Source organism: Onychomys torridus, chromosome X (genome assembly GCF_903995425.1).
Source record: "Onychomys torridus chromosome X, mOncTor1.1, whole genome shotgun sequence".
Classification (NCBI taxonomy): domain Eukaryota; kingdom Metazoa; phylum Chordata; class Mammalia; order Rodentia; family Cricetidae; genus Onychomys; species Onychomys torridus.
The window spans coordinates 97076492-97097141 of NC_050466.1; the positions used below are offsets into that span (position 1 = coordinate 97076492).

At 37.7% G+C, this 20650-nt stretch overlaps 1 protein-coding gene and 1 non-coding gene across 2 annotated transcripts; both read right to left on the minus strand.

Annotated features, from left to right (window-relative positions):
• Nucleotides 1-10870: 10870 nt before the first annotated feature.
• Hmgn5 (high mobility group nucleosome binding domain 5) lies at nt 10871-19480 on the minus strand. The gene is made up of 6 exons (XM_036174860.1): nt 19252-19480; nt 17482-17505; nt 16889-16918; nt 16590-16646; nt 14175-14312; nt 10871-12098 (listed from the first exon to the last, which is right to left on the minus strand). The coding sequence occupies exons 1-6, from the start codon at nt 19264-19266 to the stop codon at nt 11439-11441; spliced, it is 924 nt and encodes a 307-aa protein (XP_036030753.1). The 5' UTR covers nt 19267-19480; the 3' UTR covers nt 10871-11438.
• LOC118574929 lies at nt 15563-15726 on the minus strand. Its single transcript, XR_004943803.1, has one exon. It is a non-coding gene; the product is annotated as a U1 spliceosomal RNA (small nuclear RNA).
• Nucleotides 19481-20650: the final 1170 nt, after the last annotated feature.

Genomic DNA, 20650 nt, shown 5'->3' on the forward strand with positions numbered 1-20650 from the left:
TCACAATTGTCTGTAACTCCAGTTCCAGGGATCCAACAATCTCACACAGACAAATAAATGTTCAGGCAAAATACCAATGCATAAAGTAAAAATAAATTAATAAAATATTGTTAAAACATCTTAAAATAAAAGTGACTTTTATGTTTATGACTCACACCATCAAATCAAATCATGAAATAAAAATTTTAAAAACAATGGCATTCAAATGAGAAAGCTTCTAATAGTGATGTTTATTTGCTTGAAAATGATGCCATAATGTTGATTTTTCAACCACTTATTTAGAGTGTTGATAACATCAAGTATTTGTAATTGTTTAGGAAAATTAAGAAGTTTGGGGAGAATAGTGAGATATCTCTTCTAGCCAACTCAAACCCCCAATGGGAAGCCAGTTAGTTGGATTTCTAATCAACTGTACTTCCCTCCTTTCTGCCCTGCCCTGCCCTGCCATCACATTTACCAGAACTTGAAATAAAGTAGATATTCGAGAAATGTGATGTCTATTGGTTTTTCATTTATTATAGTTATATTTCCTTTGGAACGTTAATGGTTGATTTGTATATTGACAATATAAATGTATGAATAGTGTTTATTTTAAGATGTGAGAAGATTGTCTTATGAAAGATGCTTTCTGTGTCTTCATAGTAACATATTCCTTATAAAGTAAGAAGAGTAACAACAGGCTTATTAGGACATATTGTCCAGAACTTAGTACATGGCTCCCGTAACTGCAAAATAACTTGTGAATGTTCCTGTTAGCCTTTCTAGCTTCTACATTAGAGGTAAGAAAAGAATAATAGAGTTAAAATGAGTGTTAGGTTACTCACATAGCAGTATCTTGTTATAACTTCTATTTCTCCTTAGACTAATCTTTTTCATTGAGAATTTTAGGTTTATTAACTCAGTACATAGCAATTCAGTTTGGTTCATCTAACATACACTATGACACTTGGAAGTGCAAATTGGCAAAGCCTCTTTAGAAAATTAGTTGGCATGATTTATGCATGATCCACACCCCAGCAATTCCACTCCTTGTTATACACTCAACAGAAACTCATGCCTGTGGTCACCAAAAACATGCACAAAAATATTCATAGAGGCTTTATTCATATGAACTCCAAGCTGTAAAGTACCTATACTATCAACAATTTAATGAATAAATTAGGCATGTTCACACAACTGAATTTTATATGTACGCACAGTGGCCAAACTACCACTTCACAGAAAAATATGATTGAATCTCATAAGCTTGATGCAGAATAAAAGAATTCAGTGCATTATGATAATGTGCATTTAGAAATTGAAAATTAGATCAAATTAAACTATGCTCTGAAAAGTCAGGAGTGGGGTTCCCTTTGTCAGAGAGTGGATAATGATAGAAAAGGGGCCTCAAAAGTGCTTTGTGGATGATTATGATGGTGTTTCTTGATTTAGAATGTGTTCAGTATGGGAAGACTGAAATTCAATTACAACTTCTGTACATTTATACATGTAAGTTGTACTTAAAGGAAACAAATGAAACCAAACCATCCAAAACTATTTCATTGCAAACCATCAATTTCTACTTTGGTGATTACTTACATGAAGGAACATGTGAAAGATTATGGTTTTCATTTTATTTTTATAATTTGATTATTCATGTGATTAGTAAACATATTCACTATGTTTGCATTCAAATGGTTCATTATATTGTTTGTGTCTGATTAGATTTAGCCATTAAAATTTGAATTTGTTTCAGTGTTAACTGTTGGGGGGGGTTATTGAATGATTTATCATCCAGTTTGAGTAAGTGTAACATTCTCTCATTGGATTCTGAAACACCAAGAGACCTTACAACCTAAAGTTTCCATTGCTTGCTTAGTCTTTTTCCAGGTTAATACATGGCACACACACACAAACAGATATTGGGAATCAAATGGCTGTCTCACAATGAGGAATGTTAACTGATAATAAAAGGCAGTGTAATTTCTGGAATCATAAATATGAGCTGACTGCACTTACTTACTCTAGGTTATTCATCTCTTTCTGCCAGTCTTTCGAGATTTTCTCGGTCCTTTCCTGTGTTTCACTAGATGGCTGGAGTTCGCTTCTTCATCTAATATTCTTTTAAATGTGAATAAATTCAGTTTCTTGTAAATACTCCAATATTTTTATATTCTTAAGCCCTCTTCACTACTGCTTCCTCGGGTAATCAGTGTTAATCTGACATTGCGGAAATCCAGATGTAAGACTATTTCCAAGTCGGATTTCACAAATACTTTCTTTAGGACTATTTTTCCTAAATGTTCACTTCACTGTTATCTATAGGGTAGAGTTCCTCACATACTTGTAGAGGGAAAATTTGTTTGTTATATGTTTTCAATGTGAAAATGGGTACAAAATATTTTCTTCCAATCTTAAGATATAGATAAGAAAACATGATCAGAATTGATGATCCTAGGCAACCCATTCTTTAACTTAAAAATTACTCTAAAATGTTTCACTTGTCAAACAACTCATTACAATTCCTCTTAAAAAGTGGCACTATGAAACCATTTTAGCAGATAGAAACTAAAATTTCATAATTTTTACACTAACCTCTCTACACTTGGCATAGTGAAACAACTTTGCTTCATTATCTTTCGGGCAGAGTAGATAGAAGATACATTTTTTTTTGAGACCGTATATGTATAAAAACATTCTAATTGTATTTGATTCATAAATTGTCTTGATATAGAATTCTAGGCTTGAGATCACATTTCATCATAATTTTAAAGGTATGGTTCATTACTTTCAGGTCCCACTTTTGATACTGAAATGTTTTTTTACTATTCACTGTCATTTTCTGTGCTTGCGTGTGTGCATGTGTGTGCATGTGTGCATGTGTGTGCATGTGTGCATGTGTGCGTGTGTGTGCATGTATGAGACAGAATATGGATGTGTCATATTTTCTGCCGACCTTTCAATACTATGATCTAAAATACTAAAATTTCTGCATGATATTATCTGACATATTTATGTTTTCAGCATTCATTGCACTGAGTACTTGATGGATCTTTTTTAAGAAGATTTATTTATTATGTATACAGAAAAGGGCGCCAGATCTCATGACAGATGAGAGCCACCATGTGGTTGCTGGGAATTGAATTCAGGACCTCTGTAAGAGTAGTCAGTGCTCTTAACCTCTGAGCTATCTCTCCAGCCCTTTATGGATCTTTTAAATACAGAATTTTAGATGACCTACATTAAAAATGTTCTTGTTTAATTTCTTTGCTAATTTCTATTTCATTTGCTTACTATTTGTAACTACCTATTCCAAAATTTAATGACTTAAAAATAGAAAAATTGTCATCTTTGAAGATTGCATGAATATCCAGGAATCTGCTAAGGTGGAAGCCACTTGAAAACTCACATGTTATTACAGTCTGATCATGAGAGAAAGTAGTGATATAGCCACCTGAACACATTACTGGCTGATTGATTCTTTAAAAATGTCTTCTTCATTTACATGTCTATCACCTCCTATAGCCTGATTAGAATCACTGATGATCAGCCAGACATTTACCTCCACATGCGAACTTCCCACATGTGATTACCTCGGGGTAACTTGTCACATGGAAGCTGGGTTTCCATTAGAGCACATATACTCATTGTTCCAGGAAATGGGAGCAAAAATCACTAATCCTTTGATGTTTGTTGAGCCTACTATTAAATGGGTCTGAATTGAAGAACACCAACAAAATGGCTTCTGTGAATGAGAGAGGATTTTCCACAAAATTACCTTCAGGTTTCATATGTATCATCAAATATTCTAGGTCTCTATTTGCCACTCTTTGGATTCAAACTGCACAATTAGCTCTTCTGAATCTTGCTGCAGATTTTAACTTAATTCTCTTTATAGTATATGAACCAATTCTTTTAAGCTTGGTTTTGTACACACATATCACTTCGTAGGAATTTCTATGAAGAACACTAACTAATGCAGGAACCTCTACTCCACATCCCTGTTCTTGGTTTTTCAGGATACAGACATGTTAGACAAATTAACTGCACATATGTCTGTTGTGCTATATGATCCTATCACCTAGTGACATCCAAGTCATTGTGGTTTCTACATTCTGTGGTGTGCTCACTAAAAACTTAAGGAAACATTTCTCATACTTTCTCTTCTTCTGTAATGAATATTTGACTGAATATCCAGGCTTACATATTCAGTCAGAAGTTTCGATGATTCATCTTTAGAGAAATTCAGTAGATAAAGAGAAAAGGTTGGGCTGGAGAGATGGCTCAGCAGTTGAGATCTCTGGCTGCTTTTCCAGAAAACCCAGGTTCAATTTCCAGCACCCACAGGGCAGCTCACAACTCTATATAATTCCAGTTTCAAGGGATCTGATACCACCCTCTTCTGGCTTCCTTGAACACTGCATGTAAACGGTGCACAGACATACATGTATCATACACATAAAAAATAGTAAAGTAATTTTTAAAGAGATAGAGATGACAGATGGATGGATGGATGGATGGATGGATGGATGGATGGATGGATGGATGGATGGATGGATGGATGGATGGACAGGTAGATAGGTAGGTATATAGATGATAGATAGATAGATAGATAGATAGATAGATAGATAGGGGGTTCATGTAGTGTAATATTGGTAATTTAATATTGTTCATGAATTGTCCAACTTCCTACAAAATATCCCATGCCCCTAATTGGCAAACTCCACTCACTGTTTTAGCACCTGGTTCTTAAGTTATGAGGCACTTGGGGCTGGAGAGATGGCTCAGCTGTTAAGATCATTTTGTTCTTCCAGAGCAGAGCTTCTCAACCTTCCTAATGCTCAATCCTTTAATACAGTTCCTCATGACCCTCAACAATAAAATTATTTTCATTGCTCCGTCCTAACTGTAATTTTGATACTATTGTGAGTTGTAATGTAATATCTGATATGCAGGATGGTCTTAGATGACCCCTGTGAAAGGGTCGTTCAAAACCCCAAACATATTAAGACCCACAAGTTGAGAACCACTGTTCTAGACAATCCATGTTTTGTTATCAGCATACCTGTGATTCCAACTTCCTTTTCTGGCTTCTGCTGAAACCAAGCCCACAGGTGTTGCCCAGCTATACATGCAGGAGAAATACCCATACACATAAAATTAAATTACATTTATTTTAAAAGTCACAATGTGCTTATGAAAATGATGTTACTATGAAAGCCAGAGGACAAACAGGCAGTAGAAAACTGTTGTAAAATTGATACCAAGAAAAGGAGGAGAAAAAAGTATCAATGAGCAGGAGCAGAATGATGAGAAAAGCAGAAAAATACAGAATAGGAAAGAGTTTAGGATATTAAAATTAAACAGAAATTTGAAAGTAATTTTTACCAATGACCAGGTTGGAAGGAGCAAGTGGTACAATGGATGATACATTTCGTTGTGTATCATCCAGTTTAAAGTGTGTTCTTGGAGGCTGGAGTGATGGCTCAATTGTTTGTTGAGTGCTTTCTCTTCCCCAAGAGGACCCAGGTTTGATTCACAGCACTCACACAGTGGCTCACAACTATCTGTAACTCCAATCTTAGGGCATCCAACATCCTCTTTTGGCCTCACCAATGCACTAAATGCAGGAGGTGCACAAACATACATGTAGGCAAAACACCCATATCCATTTTTAAAAAATGAAAAAAGTATGTCCTTGAAAGAAGAAAAATAAAGAAGCCAAATAAGAGAGAAAATATTATTTTCATTAGGAGTGAATCCAGGAGACTCAACATCTATGCAGTAGGAGTTAGAGCAGAGAAAGTGAACTGTGATAGCTAACGCTCAACGATAATTGCTCAATGATCATGACTTTTCAGATTCTTGTGTTTACCAACTTGCTTTTCTTTGAATTCAGACTGGCATTTTGAGTTGATTTTGACCAATAAATGGAATTAGTGCTTTTTACTCTAGGTCTAGTGTTTGGGTCTCTTGGAATTCTGGAGGAAGTCATCTACCATGGAAAAGTTGGCGTCCTGAAACCCCTTTGCTGTAAAGAAGCCCAAGCTAGTCATATATTATGGTTTGAATCTGAAGTGTTCCCAACAGCCTCATGATTTGAGTGCTTGTCTAGTAGCTGGTAATGCTATTTTGGAAGGCTTTAGAACCTTTAGAAAGTGGACTCTTAGTAGAAGTAGGTCACTGGAGAGGATCTTAGCTGTTTATAAGCCAGCTCCTGGTTCTGGCCTCTTTCTCTTAAACTTGTTCTGATATAGTATAGGAGATTCCTGCACATATACCTACCACCATCAGTATGGCCATGCCTTTTCTACCATGATGGACTGAGACTGTCTAATACTGTAAATCTGAATAATTAATTCCTCCACTAACTTGTTTATGTTAATAATTTTGGTCACAGTGACATGAAAATAACTAATATAGTTTATTTATTATTATATACATTAAAATATTTTAAGTTGTAACACTGACAAGTGACTTACCCTTTCTCATTTCTAAGTTCTTTTTTCTACAAATACCAAATTCCAAAATTCTAATGGCAGGATGGCTTGTGGATTTAATATATTTGAGAGAGAACATAACCTAGTCCAAATCCTAGAAATCGTAGCTTTTCTACTAATTCATTTGATTAAAATTTTCTACTTTAGTTTCCTCATCTATAAAGTGGAAATAATGCTAACATCTGCCTCAAAGGGAAATCCAAACGCTTTTACAAAAAAAAAATGTGTAATCTGTGTAAGCTGCTGAGAAGCGGATCTGACACATGGGAAACAATGAATACTAAACATTCCTTCCCTTACTTGAAAATAGTCTTATAAGCTACTTTTAAAGTATTTCAAATTCACACACCTCCTTACTTCACAATTTCTTCTTTCGATTGTGGAAAACACATATACGCATATCAATTCCCATTATATAATCAGAAACTTGGTTTCTACAAATACCAGAGTTCATTTATGCTCTTTAGTATATTTCAACAAGCCTAGTTTGAGTAATCTAGTTAAAAGGGATTAAAGGCACAGGCTGTCAAGTACACATATAGTAAATCATAATTTTGGTTCCTAGGACTACTTAATTTCAGTGTTTATCTTTATAAAGGAAGGAAAACCACTTTGATCTATACTGCTATGTGATTCTTGACATAATTAGAAAGATGGTATTTTTGAGAAATGTTTTATCTCATTATTTATTTCTATTTTATGTGCAGTGTTTTGCCTGTGTGTATGTCTGTCTGTGTGAAAGTGTCAGATCTTGGAATGATAGACAGTTGTGAGCTGCCATGTGAGTGCTGGGAATTGAACCAAGTCCTATGGAAGAACAGTCAGTGCTCTCAACTTCTGGGCCATTTCTCCAGCCCATATGGGAAACATTTTAAAGCAAAGACATTTACCAATCAGAGTGATCAACTTAAAAGGACAATGTTGGGAAACTATTACTTCATGTAAAATTGGCCTTTCAGCTACTTACTATTTTCTTCTGTAAGAAGTCAATGTAATTTGAAACACTATCATATTTATGAAATCCAATTGATATCATCTAAATATAATATTAATTATTTGAGAATATATATATAGTGTACTTCAATTATATTCATACCCCTTTTTCTCACCCTAACTCTTCCCAGGTCCACTCTAACATCCCTAACCACCCCCCAGATGAATTATTATTAATGACAGGTGATAGGACTAAGACTTTTTCTTTGAGCAGAGGGTCGAACCCAGGGCCTCGTGCTTGCTAGGCAAGCGCTCTACCACTGAGCTAAATCCCCAACCCTTGGATTAAGACTTTTTAAACAGTCAAATAATTCCTTTTTCTTTTTAGTATTTATTCTTTAAAGTATTTTGAACATACACACTTCTCCATTCTCCTCTTTCATCCTCCACCCACTCTTGCCAAACTTCTTTCCACCAAAGTTCACCTCTTTCCTTTCAGTCTCTCTCCTCCTGCCTTCCACCCGTCTCTCTCTCTCTCTCTCTCTCTCTCTCTCTCTCTCTCTCTCTCTCTCTCTCTCTCTCTCTCTCTCTCTGTGTGTGTGTGTGTGTGTGTGTGTGTGTGTGTGTGTGTGTGTCTCACTGTGTTTAATTACAGTGGCTTGCATGAACACAGGACACGGGTGAGAGGTTATTTACTGGATCATGGGCTACAGCACTGAAGAAAATGACTTCTCCTCTTCCAGTCGCCATTATCTGCTAATGGCTCTTGAGGGAAGGGTGTGGCCTCGTGAACTGCTTCCCCATCCTTGATGGAATATGGTAAAGCCCATCTTGTGTAGTTCTTGTACAAGGAAGCACGTGTGCTTTTTACGATAAGAATGAATTTTATCCATCATGTAAATATCATAATAAAAAACCTCTGTATTCTAAAAAAGCAATTCAAATAAGCCATTTACCTGTTTGGTACAGATTTCGTTTTTAACATAGGTGTGGCTAAGCCACAGCGGATTTGGTGGGCTTTTTCTCCACTTCTGATATTAAATAACTTGTTTTAAAAGGATTGCCTTTTTTTAAATTTTGCAAAAGTGCTTCATTAACATTTTCAAATATTTAATTATTTTAAGACAAAAATATTACTGATTGAGGATTATCAAAAGCTGCTTTTAAATTTTTTCTCAAATTCCTCTGTTGTTACAAAGTCACTAATAACATCCATTTTATTATAGTTTATGATATTAGACTTTAGTTATGACATACATTATTTATCTCCTGTCTCTATCTTCCTAACTACGGTGTTTTAAAAGGATTGATAATTTATCTACTGAGGCTGAGCTCCCCACAATCCATCTATCTTTGCATTGTGTCCAGCTGTGGTTTTCTGTTGTGATCTCCTTTTGATAACTGGCTGTCCAGTACAAAGTACTCAGCCCTGAAGCCACATGAACACCAACAACAAACAAACACAACTCAGTAGGCTATATTTATATAAATACAATTATACATACCTATATAAGGTAGCAGGCACATTCCTAAAAATTATGTATAATTGTTCTGTTTTTCAACTTACTTCAATAAGCTGAATTACAAGTTATTTACTGCTGTGGTATTAATGGGAAATATTCCTAAAAGATTCATGGGTTTGAGTAGGACACCTAGACAATTATCCTGTTGCTGAGATTGTAGAACCTTAAGGAGGTAGAGCCTAGCTGAAGAAGGAGATTGTGGAGGGCAGGTCCTGAGGGTTATAGGCTAGGCTCCTTAGACATGAGCTTTCTGCTTACGGGTGGGTACCATGTGAGCAAGCTCCCACAGTCATAAACTACTCCATTTTAGTCGTAATTGTTTCCCATGCTCATGGACTCCCTCTTCTGAACTGTACATCAAAGAAATCCTTTATTCACTACCTTGTTTCATTTAGGTACTTGGTCATAGGGAGATAAAGTTAGCTTAACACATCTAGTTACAGGGAACCTGGTAATTTTGTTAAGTTTAGTTTTATTGTTTTATATACATATACAATGTTATTCTTTGAGCAATTCATGAATGTATAAAATGTGTTTTGACTATATGCACTCTCATCTACCTCCAACTCCTCCCAGGTCCCCTCCCCCCACACACACAATGCCTTCCTCCTCCCAACTTTATAACCTCTTTATAAATGATCCACTGATTCCAATTAGTGCTGCCCATATGGTCATGGGTGTGTGGCCATCCACTGGAACACGGGCAGTGTAATTTTAATTTTTTTATGCTTCTAAGAAAACTTTGATTCTAGTATGTATTCCTTCCTATATCATACTTATTGGTGGGGAAACTTTAAAGTCATGCTGCAAAATTTTAGATAAAATTTCAGCACTATGTAGTTACCAAATCACTTTTTCTGCTGTTAGTATCTCATGAAAACCTTGTGTTGCTGGTGAAATAAACAAAGATGTCCCCTATTACTAAAGAAACATTAAGTGGTATTCATGAACAACTTTTCTCTATGGGGAGCCCTATAGAATGCCTTTTTATACTTGGGTTATTGCCTCTTTAGATGAGACCATTTTACTACCGATTTGTGTCCTGTTTTACCTCCACCTCCGATGATACTTGCTCTGTGAATCAGCCAGCATTCCTTCTATTCTACTGAGGCTTATGGCAAAATAGATAAAGCAAAATTTTGATAGTGTGGAGAATATGAGATACAATTAAAACATCAATGAACAAAATTAAGACCTCAGGAAGTCAGTTTACTTTAGTATACTAGAATGAAAGAACACCTCTAGTGTTGTAAACCCTGTTCTTGTTATGTAAATGCTTTACACACTTAATATTATAAGGTCAAGCTAGCTGCTTTGCATAGAGCTTAGGGTTTCACATGAAAAGAAAGCTTACTTATTACCATAGTTCTGTCCAGTCACCTGGGGTGTCCTTATAGAGAAAACTGGGAGTGTTACTCTGACAACACAAGGGATTAAGACACCGACTTCTATGTGGGGTGTTCTAGCAGTATGTTTGCTATCATTGTCTAATAATGATGGCCAATGAACTCTTGATCCTCCTGCCTCTACCTTCAACTCTTAAACCTGCAACAAAAAAGCACAGCACTTTTGTAATGTGCTTTGCACATAAGTAACATATCAAAGGAAATCACTGATCATACTGTAACACAAACAGCCATAAGTGTTCATGGCAGATTTGTAGCTGATACAATTTAGAAGCAATATAAATACTCATGAAAAAATAAAATATGCTTTCACTGAATGGGATATCCTTAAGATATAAAAATGAATGATACATAAACCAATGCACTGAATACTTTGAAATGATTAAAATGTTGAATTTTATGCTTTATTAATTGTATTTCAATAAAAAAAACCCTCAAATGTTTTTCTGAACACAAAATGGGAGAAAAATCAAGGATGTTAACATCCCACTGAACTACAGATTTTGAAATATCACAAACCATAATGATCTTTGTGGAACTTTTTTATTATGATAAACCCAGCAAAACTTTGTGCATACACATATAATCAAAACTGCCCTCCTGAAATAAACATTCAAATTTATTCAAAAATGAAATTAAGATTTTATATTCTTTCCAAGCTACTAATACAGTTATATTTGGTAATGGCAATTCTAACTCTTAACATTACCTGAAAATAGTTGACCTTCTTTATAAAAGCAACCTACAGAACTACAGCAAAGTTGTACCAAACTCTTTCTTTTGGAATTCTCCTACTTTGCAAAATTATCACGTATAAGAATAAAATTGAAACTCAAAGATTTAATACATAACTTACACACAGTGAAATTCACAAAGTTGCAAGTATACATTTTAATTTTTGCACTACCATAATCACAAATGTATAAAGGTGTCATGTTAGGTGTTTTGCAACTAATAACCTGTATGATGATGTTCCAAGATTGAATGATGCTAAAGAAAAGCACTGTTTATAAAATATCTGATAAAAATATTTATCTCTATTAACATTACAACAGGAAGGTACATGTTACCGAATGATGATATCACATAGGGCAGTTTTAGACAATGTGCAGAGACCCCTCTTCTTCTTCATCTTGTTGGAAATCTTGGTTTTCAGCTTCTTTTTCAGCCTCCACCTTGTTTTCATTGTTTCCTTCCCCTGCAACCTCTTTTTCTTCTCCTCCTTCCTCCTTTCTATCTTCCTCTTTCCCGTCATCTTTCTCCTTGCCCTCTTCCTCACTCTGGCCTTCCTTCCCATCTTCCTTAGTTTCCTCTTCTTCGTATTTTCCACCTTCCTCCTCCTGTTCTTTCACTTCTTCCTCCACTTCAGCCTCCTCTTCTTTATCATCTTTCTCCTCTTCCTTCTTCCCATCTCCTTCCTCTTTGTTGTCTTCTTCCTTATTGTCTCCTTTCTCTTCAGCATCTTTGTCCTCCTTCGCAGCCTCACATTCTGCTGCATCGGTTTTCTCTTCCAGGACTTCTTCCCTTTCTCCATCTTTCACCTCCTCACCATCATCTTTCACCTCCTCACCATCATCATCTTTGTACTCTTTTCCAGTTTCCTCTTTCTCCATGTTTTGGACATTTTCCTCTAGCTCCTCCTCCTCCTCCTCCTTTCCTTCTGCTGCCTCTGCTTCTTTCTTTTCTCCTCCGTCTTCTTCAGTGTCTTCATTCATCTGTTCCTTTATCTCCTCAGCTTCCATTTTAGGAATGGCTGCCTAGACAGAATGAGGAAAAATAAGACTGGAAATTTAGATCTGTTGTCTCTCACAGGTTGGATCAGATGATCTCTTTTTCATGAAATGCCTAATTAAATTTCTTTTGCCAGAAAGTAGTTTTCCTATGGAAAAACCAGGATATAAGGAAAATATTCTAAACAATATATAAGTATAGTATCTTGATATAAAACACCACAAATAGATGTCTTAACCAATAAACTCAGTAAAGCTTGTCTATATCAACAAGTTTCATTACCAATTTGAGGAAACAAAGTAAATAAACAAATGATGTTTATTTATTCTGTGTCATAAATTTTCAGTAAGTATAACATGTGGAGATAAAGAACTCCTTGTGAAAATAATGCTGTTTTTTCTTTGGAGACAAGGCTGTCCTTGAACTCACAGTGATTCTCCAGCTTGCACCTACCAAATACTGAGTGTGGTGGTTTGAATAAGAATGGCCACCACAGGCTCATATATTTGAACGCTTAGTCATCAGGGAGTGGCACTACTTGAGAAAGAATAGAGGTATTAGCCTTATTGGAGTAGGTGTGGTCTTGTGATGGCCACTAAAGTGGTGGGCTTTGAGGTTTCAGAAGCTCAAGCCACACCCAGTGTCATTCTCTTCCTGCTGCCTGCGTAGAACCCTCAGATACTACCACTACTACTACTTCCTGGTTGTAGAACACTCAGCTATTACTCCAACACCATATCTGCCGGTGTGCTGCCATGCTCCCATCATGATGATAATTGTCTAAACCTCAGAAACCGTAAGCCAGCCCCAATTAAATGCTTTCTTTTACACAAGTTACTGCAGTCATGGTGTCTCTTCAAAGCAATGAAGCCTTAGGGTCCTAGGGTAACAGGCATGAACCACCAAGCACAATGTATATTTGTGCTTTTGTGTGTGTGTATGTTTGAGACAGCATCTCATTATGTAGCTCTGCTGTCTTGCATCTCACCCCTTTCACTCCTGTTGACCAGGCTGACCTCTACATCACAAAGATCCCCCTGCCTCTGCCTACTGGCACATTTGTGCTTTGAAAAAACAAAAAAGTGCTGGGCGGTGGTGGCGCACACCTTTAATCCCAGCACTCAGGAGGAAGAGCCAGGTGAGTCCGAGGCCAGCTTGGTCTACAGAGTGAGATCCAGGACAGGCACCAAAAAAACTACATGGAGGGGTTGGGGATTTAGCTCAGTGGTAGAGCGCTTGCCTAGCAAGCGCAAGGCCCTGGGTTCGGTCCTCAGCTCTGAAAATAAAAGACAAAAAAAAAAAAAAAACTGCATGGAGAAACCCTGTCTCAAAAAACAAAAACTAAAAATAAAAAAATAAAAAACAAAAATTACTAAAAAATCTTATATGATTACTTAGAGTTTACATATATGTAATGTTTGATTTGACATCTTATTTTAGGTATTTTACTAGAATACGTAAAGTGTAGGATACATTAAATATATTAAGCAAAATCTATTAAAAACACAATACGTAGCTGGCCATGTAACACATTGATAGAGTGCTTGCATGCATAAAGCTCTAAGTTGGCTCCCCAGCCTGGTATAAATGAGGTGTGTGTGGTGGTGCAGGCAGGCCTGTAATCATAGCATTTAGGAGGTGGAGGCAAGGAGGATCAGAAGTTCCAGGTCATTCTTGACTATACAATGAGTTTGAGGCCATCCTGGGCTATGAGACTGTGTCTGGAAAAAAAAATCTATGATAGTTTGTTTTACCACCCACAGAGGAAATAAATACATAGTCTTTTTCTGGGAAAAGAAGTTACAAATAGTCCATGTGTTGACAAAAGGAATGGAAGTTTGGCCTATATTTAATAAGAGCGTTATAGCTGTGGGAAGTCCTGTTTGCTGGCATTGGTAAAGCAATAGCCATGCTAAGCAACTCCTTTTGTAACACTTCCTGCAATGCTCATATGTTCAGTTCATTCTCCATTGAGATGCCAGTAGACCACAGAACCACTATTCATTTACTATTTCTGTGTTTAAACTAAATGGCAACGACGATTGCTTTCACTTGCAAGGTTAAGTTTTCAAGAAGATAGAGCTGTTAACGTTTCAAGATACCTCCATCATTTTGGCTTCTCCGTTTTCGGCATTTTCCATGTTGCACTCTTCTTTACCATCTTCTGGCTTGGGTTCAGGAACTGTTATGGCGCCTGCATCCTTGTTTTCTTCCACAACAACATTTGTGGTCTTCGCTTTCTGTCCAGCAACGAAAATAATAAAAATACACACTTTAGCTGCTATGTTAATTAAACCACTAAAGTTACATTAACAGCTGATAAAACAATTTAGGGAGAGCTTTATATACTGTACATAAGTCTGATAATGATAAAATTAACACAGACCTCTTTCAGAGTTACCCCTAAAGCAATATTAAAAATGAATTCTTAGCTGGGCGGTGGTGGCGCACGCCTTTAATCTCAGCACTCGGGAAGCAGAGGCAGGCGGATGTCTGTGAGTTCAAGGCCCCAGCCTGGTCTACAGAGTGAGTTCCAGGACAGGCTGCAAAACTACACTGAGAAACCCTGTCTCGGAAAACAAAATAAACAAACAAACAAACAAACAAATAAATAATTATTTTACCCTGATATAAATTAAAGAAATCTGCTTTTGTGCTGACTGCATTGAGAAATAACAAGTTACTGTTCACTCGTGCCCACCACGTCCAATTCCCAGCATCAAGTTAGACTGATAAATTGAATGTCTCTTACAAAAAGTCAATTTATTGCTGTCTGGTCTAATCATTAGCAATAGGGTTGTGTTAATTATAAAGTCTCCATTGGTAGTAATTAAGAGAAATGTCATGTTGGTGAGAAGATCAATTTAGACACATTTAGAAGAGATCATGGGATGCAGCTATTTATATGTGTAAGCCATACATTTCCTTGAACTTTTTTTGCTATAAGAAAGGTCTTTGCTTAAGTGTATACACAGTAGGAAGATCATTTATTTAAGATGCTGGAGAAATCTATTTAGATTCTAAATCTTCCAATTATCTAGTGTTTTCTTGAGGAAAAGTGTAAATCTCTTTCAGACCATGTTTTCATATATAAAAAGATAATACACACTCACCACAGAGACACATTATAAGAGTCAATTAGGAAAATCCTATGGAATTGTGTTAGAAATTATATACCGCATCATACACAAAAGCTATTATTCTGCTAACAAATGAGAAACAGAGGTCTGAGAAATATAAATAATAATAATAATTTTAAAGTATATGATTACATAATACCCATCCTGATTTATTCCTATGCTTTTCCCTGTCCTTCTCCTCTCAGAGCAACTTGCTGCATCAATATGTAAATCGATTGATCAAGACAGTTAAACAGCATTTAAGAATTTTTAAATTAAAAACTACCAATAGCTTCTTACATAAATGATCATAGTTTGTTGTGTCTTCAGTCAGAAAATGATTAGATGATCTCAAAAATTCTTTTATTTTCCAGGGGAGGGCACAAACGCAGCCTCCCCACTACCATAAATGATGCAGTTACGTTTCCCATGCTGGGGAAATCGCAGGGGTCAGCGCATCCGGAGTGCAATGGATGAGCCTCTCCCTGGGAAAACCACCTTAGTGATCATGGTAGCCCCCCTGCCGGGTAAGTAGTCAAATATTCTTGTGGTGCTTTATTTTATTTTATCTATTTTTTTGGGGGGTAGGGGAAGGATGTATTTATAGTCTATTATCTAGGGAAGTCAGGGCAGGAACCTGGAGACAGGTGCTGAAACAGAAGTCCTGGAAGAACAGTGTTTACTGGCTTGCTCTCATCAAATATTCTTTACAGCTTTAATCTTTTCTGATTTTTGTCATTCGACCAAGTGTTAGAAAAAAAATGTGGAATAAAGCAATTAAGAGTTAACTTGGGTTGGGGATTTAGCTCAGTGGTAGAGCGCTTGCCTAGCAAGTGCAAGGCCCTGGGTTCGATCCTCAGCTAAAAAAAAAAAAAAAAGAGTTAACTTAATATTGACTTTATTTTTCTTTCAGCCTGTCATTAGCTATAACATTCAAGCAAAGACATCTATAGAACATCATTTGACTCCATTTAGAGCAACATACATGAACTCACTTCCTGAAGTACCAAATATTAGTTGCTGCTACTATTATAATAATGCACTATTTGGGTTACTGAAGTTTGCAGCCTTTGTTTTCCCAGGAATATTGGTATTTTAGTGATTAAATCTCAAAGGCACATACATTTAACATGTCTATCCACCAACATTTTTTATTTTACATTTACAATATTATGCTGTAATTACCAAATTAAAATGCTAAGACCCAGCTACCAATCCCCAAACATATACAAATATTCACCACCCAGTAGAGTTATATGTACTGTATGGTACATTATATTTCTGGTTAAGCAGACTATGAAGAAAAGAAAAGGATCAGTTGTGTGCACCCTCACAATTTATTTCTTTAAGAAAAACCACACACACACATTTTCTTCAACCTTAGATTTGAATATTTACCCTTGGAGTCGATGCTCTTTTAGGCTTCAACTCTGGTGGTGTAAAGGGCACAGGCATCTGCAGTATATAAGAAAAGAGGAAGAAATCATAGTTGAAGAAAGAGCACGAGCAATGAAATCTATGGGTATGGTTTAAACTAAGCACTAGGAACAAAAAGAAACCCTTTTCTTTAATGTGTAAAGTTTATCCCATAACCCTTCCAAATAGGCCTCATATTAAAGATAATAGTATGTACGATTCCCTAATTCTAAAACCTCCTTTCCATGATACAGGGGCAGCCTTTTACAGAGACCACTTACAGCAGACAGTCGGGCTGATCTTCTCTTTGGCTGGAAGTGGAAAAAAAAGTCAAAAGAATTATGGATGAAAAAAACAAAACAAAAAAAATAGAATTATGGATGTACAAATCTAGAATTATTTTTATTGAGAAAATATTTGGTGTAACACCGTGAATATTGCTATTAAGGCAGTGATTATAAATTTGATTAAGGAATACCATAGTAGACATATCTGACCCCCCCTTTTCATATGGTAAAGAGAATAAAATCCCATGACAAGCCTCTTTCACTGAGCTAAGTCAGCAAAGTTGCTATTATCAAGGAGCACATTTTAAAATGAAAATATACCTTTTTGCTCACCAACTGACAAAGCAGAATTGAAGCCTAAGAAGGTGCTCCCTGCATGCTATAATAAGCACAGTAGGACCCTAAATTCCAAAAAGTCTGTCATTTTCATTAATGTACTTTGACAGAGCACTGGCACACACAACATTAGTACTCATTTGGTGCAAATATAACCACCAGATTAAATTTTTACCTAGTTATATGTATTTAGTTTCTAAAATGGGTGCATTTCTTTTTTTCAGGGAAACTCACAAACTAAAGACACTCACCTCCTGACTGGCATCACCTGCAGCCTATGTAGAGGGAGAAAAATACAAACGAGAAATAGGGTAATCAATACAAACACGTAGACCAGAAAATATCGCCGATGGATTATAATTACAACTCTAGCCACTTGAGACTTTTTCCCTGGGTTCCCGCTCCAGCAGCCACGTGTTTTTTTCTAGCAGCTATTCTACATCTGCTGTATGGGAAATATGAAACGTACACCAAGACGCAAGTTCATGTTCAAGACCGGTTTTCAAAGAGTCAGCGTAACCTTTTTATGTAAACAATGTCTTTTAAAAACAAACCATTTTTATTTTGAAATCCACCTGCTCTAATGTTAAAGCCAAAACAAGGGTTGGGGCGGGACGAACGAGGGCGGAGCTTCTTGCAGTTTCCCTCTCTTGCCTTACGTTTGCTATGCAATTGTGTCTATCTGACCTGCTCTACTGATTATGGACTATTTTCCTCCCCAAGTTCTACATACAAAACAACAACCCCACCATACTTTCAAGGACGAACGTCTTTGTTCTAACGTCAGCGTTTTATTCGGAGAAGCAGGCGGAGGATTTTAAAACTTCCCGCCACTACCTGCTACTAGGTTGCTGCTGTCAGCTCTGCAAAAAAGCAAGATCCATTGCACAAGCCGAAAAGAGCCTGGCGGGAGCCTGGGGAAAGGGGGTGGTGATTAGAAACAATTGCTTTCGGTATCTGAGTAGCCCTTTACCCTGGGAATTACCAGGCTATTATTTCAACGATTCATACAGCCCAGAGCACTGAGGAATTCAGTGTCGTTTCTATGTTCCAGGAATACGGAAGGCGGACGGATTCACAAGAATATAAAAACAATTATAAGGCTTTTACATTAACACAGTGTTTTACGATTTCACCAAGCAATGAAACAGCGCTCCATTTTAGTTGTAAGAGACTCGGGAGAAAAAAAATAAACACAAATACTGATCGTTAACTTATTTCCTATCTATGCAGAGACAGGAATTTTGAAGTGAAGGTTTACAGAAGACCTGTAGCCCCTGGTAGCTCAGATCAACTCCCCAGTATCTAAAGTGAACAAATCCCACGCCGCCCCACCATCCGACGCTGGTGTTTTTCGGACGCGGCTCTCTAATCACCTTTCCACCTTTAACTAGAGAGTTCCGAGAATGCCAAATCTCTCAGATCTAAAGTTTCTAATTACAGCGGTGAATCTCTCCCTTCTCTAGGACAGTTTGAAGTCTGCGCCGCCTAATGGCACAGGATTACCATTGCATAGCCATCTGGCATGACAAGAAGTGGAGGAGGGAAGAGGGGGAAAAAAGGAAAAAAGAAAACGGAAAGAACAAAGGCAAAAACAAGAGAAAGCCGGGGCTTTCGTTCCCCCAAACGGGACGGTTCCCGGAGAAAAACTGGAGGTAGAGGAGGAAGCTGGTGCTGGAAGTATGGTTGGGAGAAGAGTTCTCCAATAGGGTAAGCGGAGGAAGGGGGGTGGGGTAGGAAGCGACAGCACAGCGCTATGGCTGTTTGTAATTCAGCATGGAGACACCTCTCAAACGATTCTCTCCCTTAAACAAAACAAGCCAAAAGTGAACTACCAGTTGCATACGAGACCTTCCGAAACCAAACACAGATGGCTCGCTACCTTTCCCTCGCCTTCCATTCAGAACATCACAAAAATCAAACTAGAAGCCAAAATGCTCTTTCAAAAAGATAGAAATCTCTGCCGTAGGAAATATGTATTTCGGAAGCTAATCACCCGTCTATCTTCCCATTTCACTTACCTTTCTTTTGGGCATTGTTGCAGCTCTCCGCAGGAGATCCTTAGGCAGGAGGGAAAAATGCCAAGAGGAGTCTCCGTCTGACCGCTCCGCGAGCGACTGAGTTTTCAATGAACTAATTGCAGCACGATATGTTCTCGCGTCCCCCCTCCCCCTAAAAAAAATCTCTCGTTATTGGCAACATTAAACACGCCAAGACGCAACCAAACTACGTGAATGGTTAGCCGAAGTGGGAGCCAGGTTGGAGTGACAGGCCGTCAGGCCAATGAGAGGAGGTGGCCGGCTCGGAAGGCGTGGCCCGCGAACTTGCCCGAAGCTCTCCTACGTTGCCGGCTTTGACTGCCTCTGGGTGCCGGAGTCCATGCACTTAGCAGACGCCTAGGGCTCCAACGTGACCAGCAGGAAATCCAGTTTTCTTGCCTTTTCACCCTTTTATGTTATAACAACAGGCGAAAGCTCAAACAACAGTTGGTTTTTTTCCACGATCTCCGATCCCCCCCCCCTTCTTTCTTCGAGCGGGGTGGCGGGCCCTTTTGAGACTAGATTGAGCCAGAGCTCTGGTCTTTCCCAGTTGGCAAGAGGGTGAGGTTGAAGTGACAGGAGCACCCATTTAGAAATAGGAAAAAGAGTGGGAACGCTTCTGGTCGCGAGAACTTCCCGCCAAAGCTGAACTGTGGTCCTGGCTTTAGAAGGGTGCCGAAACTGCGCGCCTCCCGCAGGTGGAGAGTAGCAATAAATCTGGGACCTGGAAGAGCAGGAGGCTCCTGCAGGCCGCCTACCTTCTAAAAGAGCCATTACGCCAACTGGAGGGAGTTCACCAAGAATTGAATGGGGCCACGCGGGAAGTCTGTAATAGCAGATTTCTACCCAGAGGAGAACCATTGGATTTAATGGTTTCGTAATTCAAAGGTGATGTTTAAGATTATATATAAAACAAAACAAAACCGTTCCTTGTCTTCATTACTGAAACTTGAGGTATCTCCTTATTTTTATTTTTATTTTATTTTGCTCACAGAAGTGCCCTCCTAAACCCATTCTAGTCTCAGGTAGTGTTTAAGTAGCAGCATTCTGTTTTGAGAATCTTCCATTTGTCTTCTGGTGTCAGAGTCTAGGACCTAAACGTTTGGAAAAAGAATAGAATAAGATGCCTAGAAATAGTTATGGATAAAACAGAGTGCTGAGGGCTGCTAATAGGTACTGGAAGGAAGCACGCAGGTCCCTGCAGCCTTTTTTGAGATGTGGTTTGCTTTGCTCGCTGAAAGAGCTATTTGTATTTAAATGTGCTTCTACAACAGTCTACATTCCCTAAACTGAAAGACTAATCAAAAAAGGAAATTAACCTTTTAAACAGTTACTTAAGAATTTAGGCCCTGGCCTGGTGCTGCATGCCTTTAATCCCAGC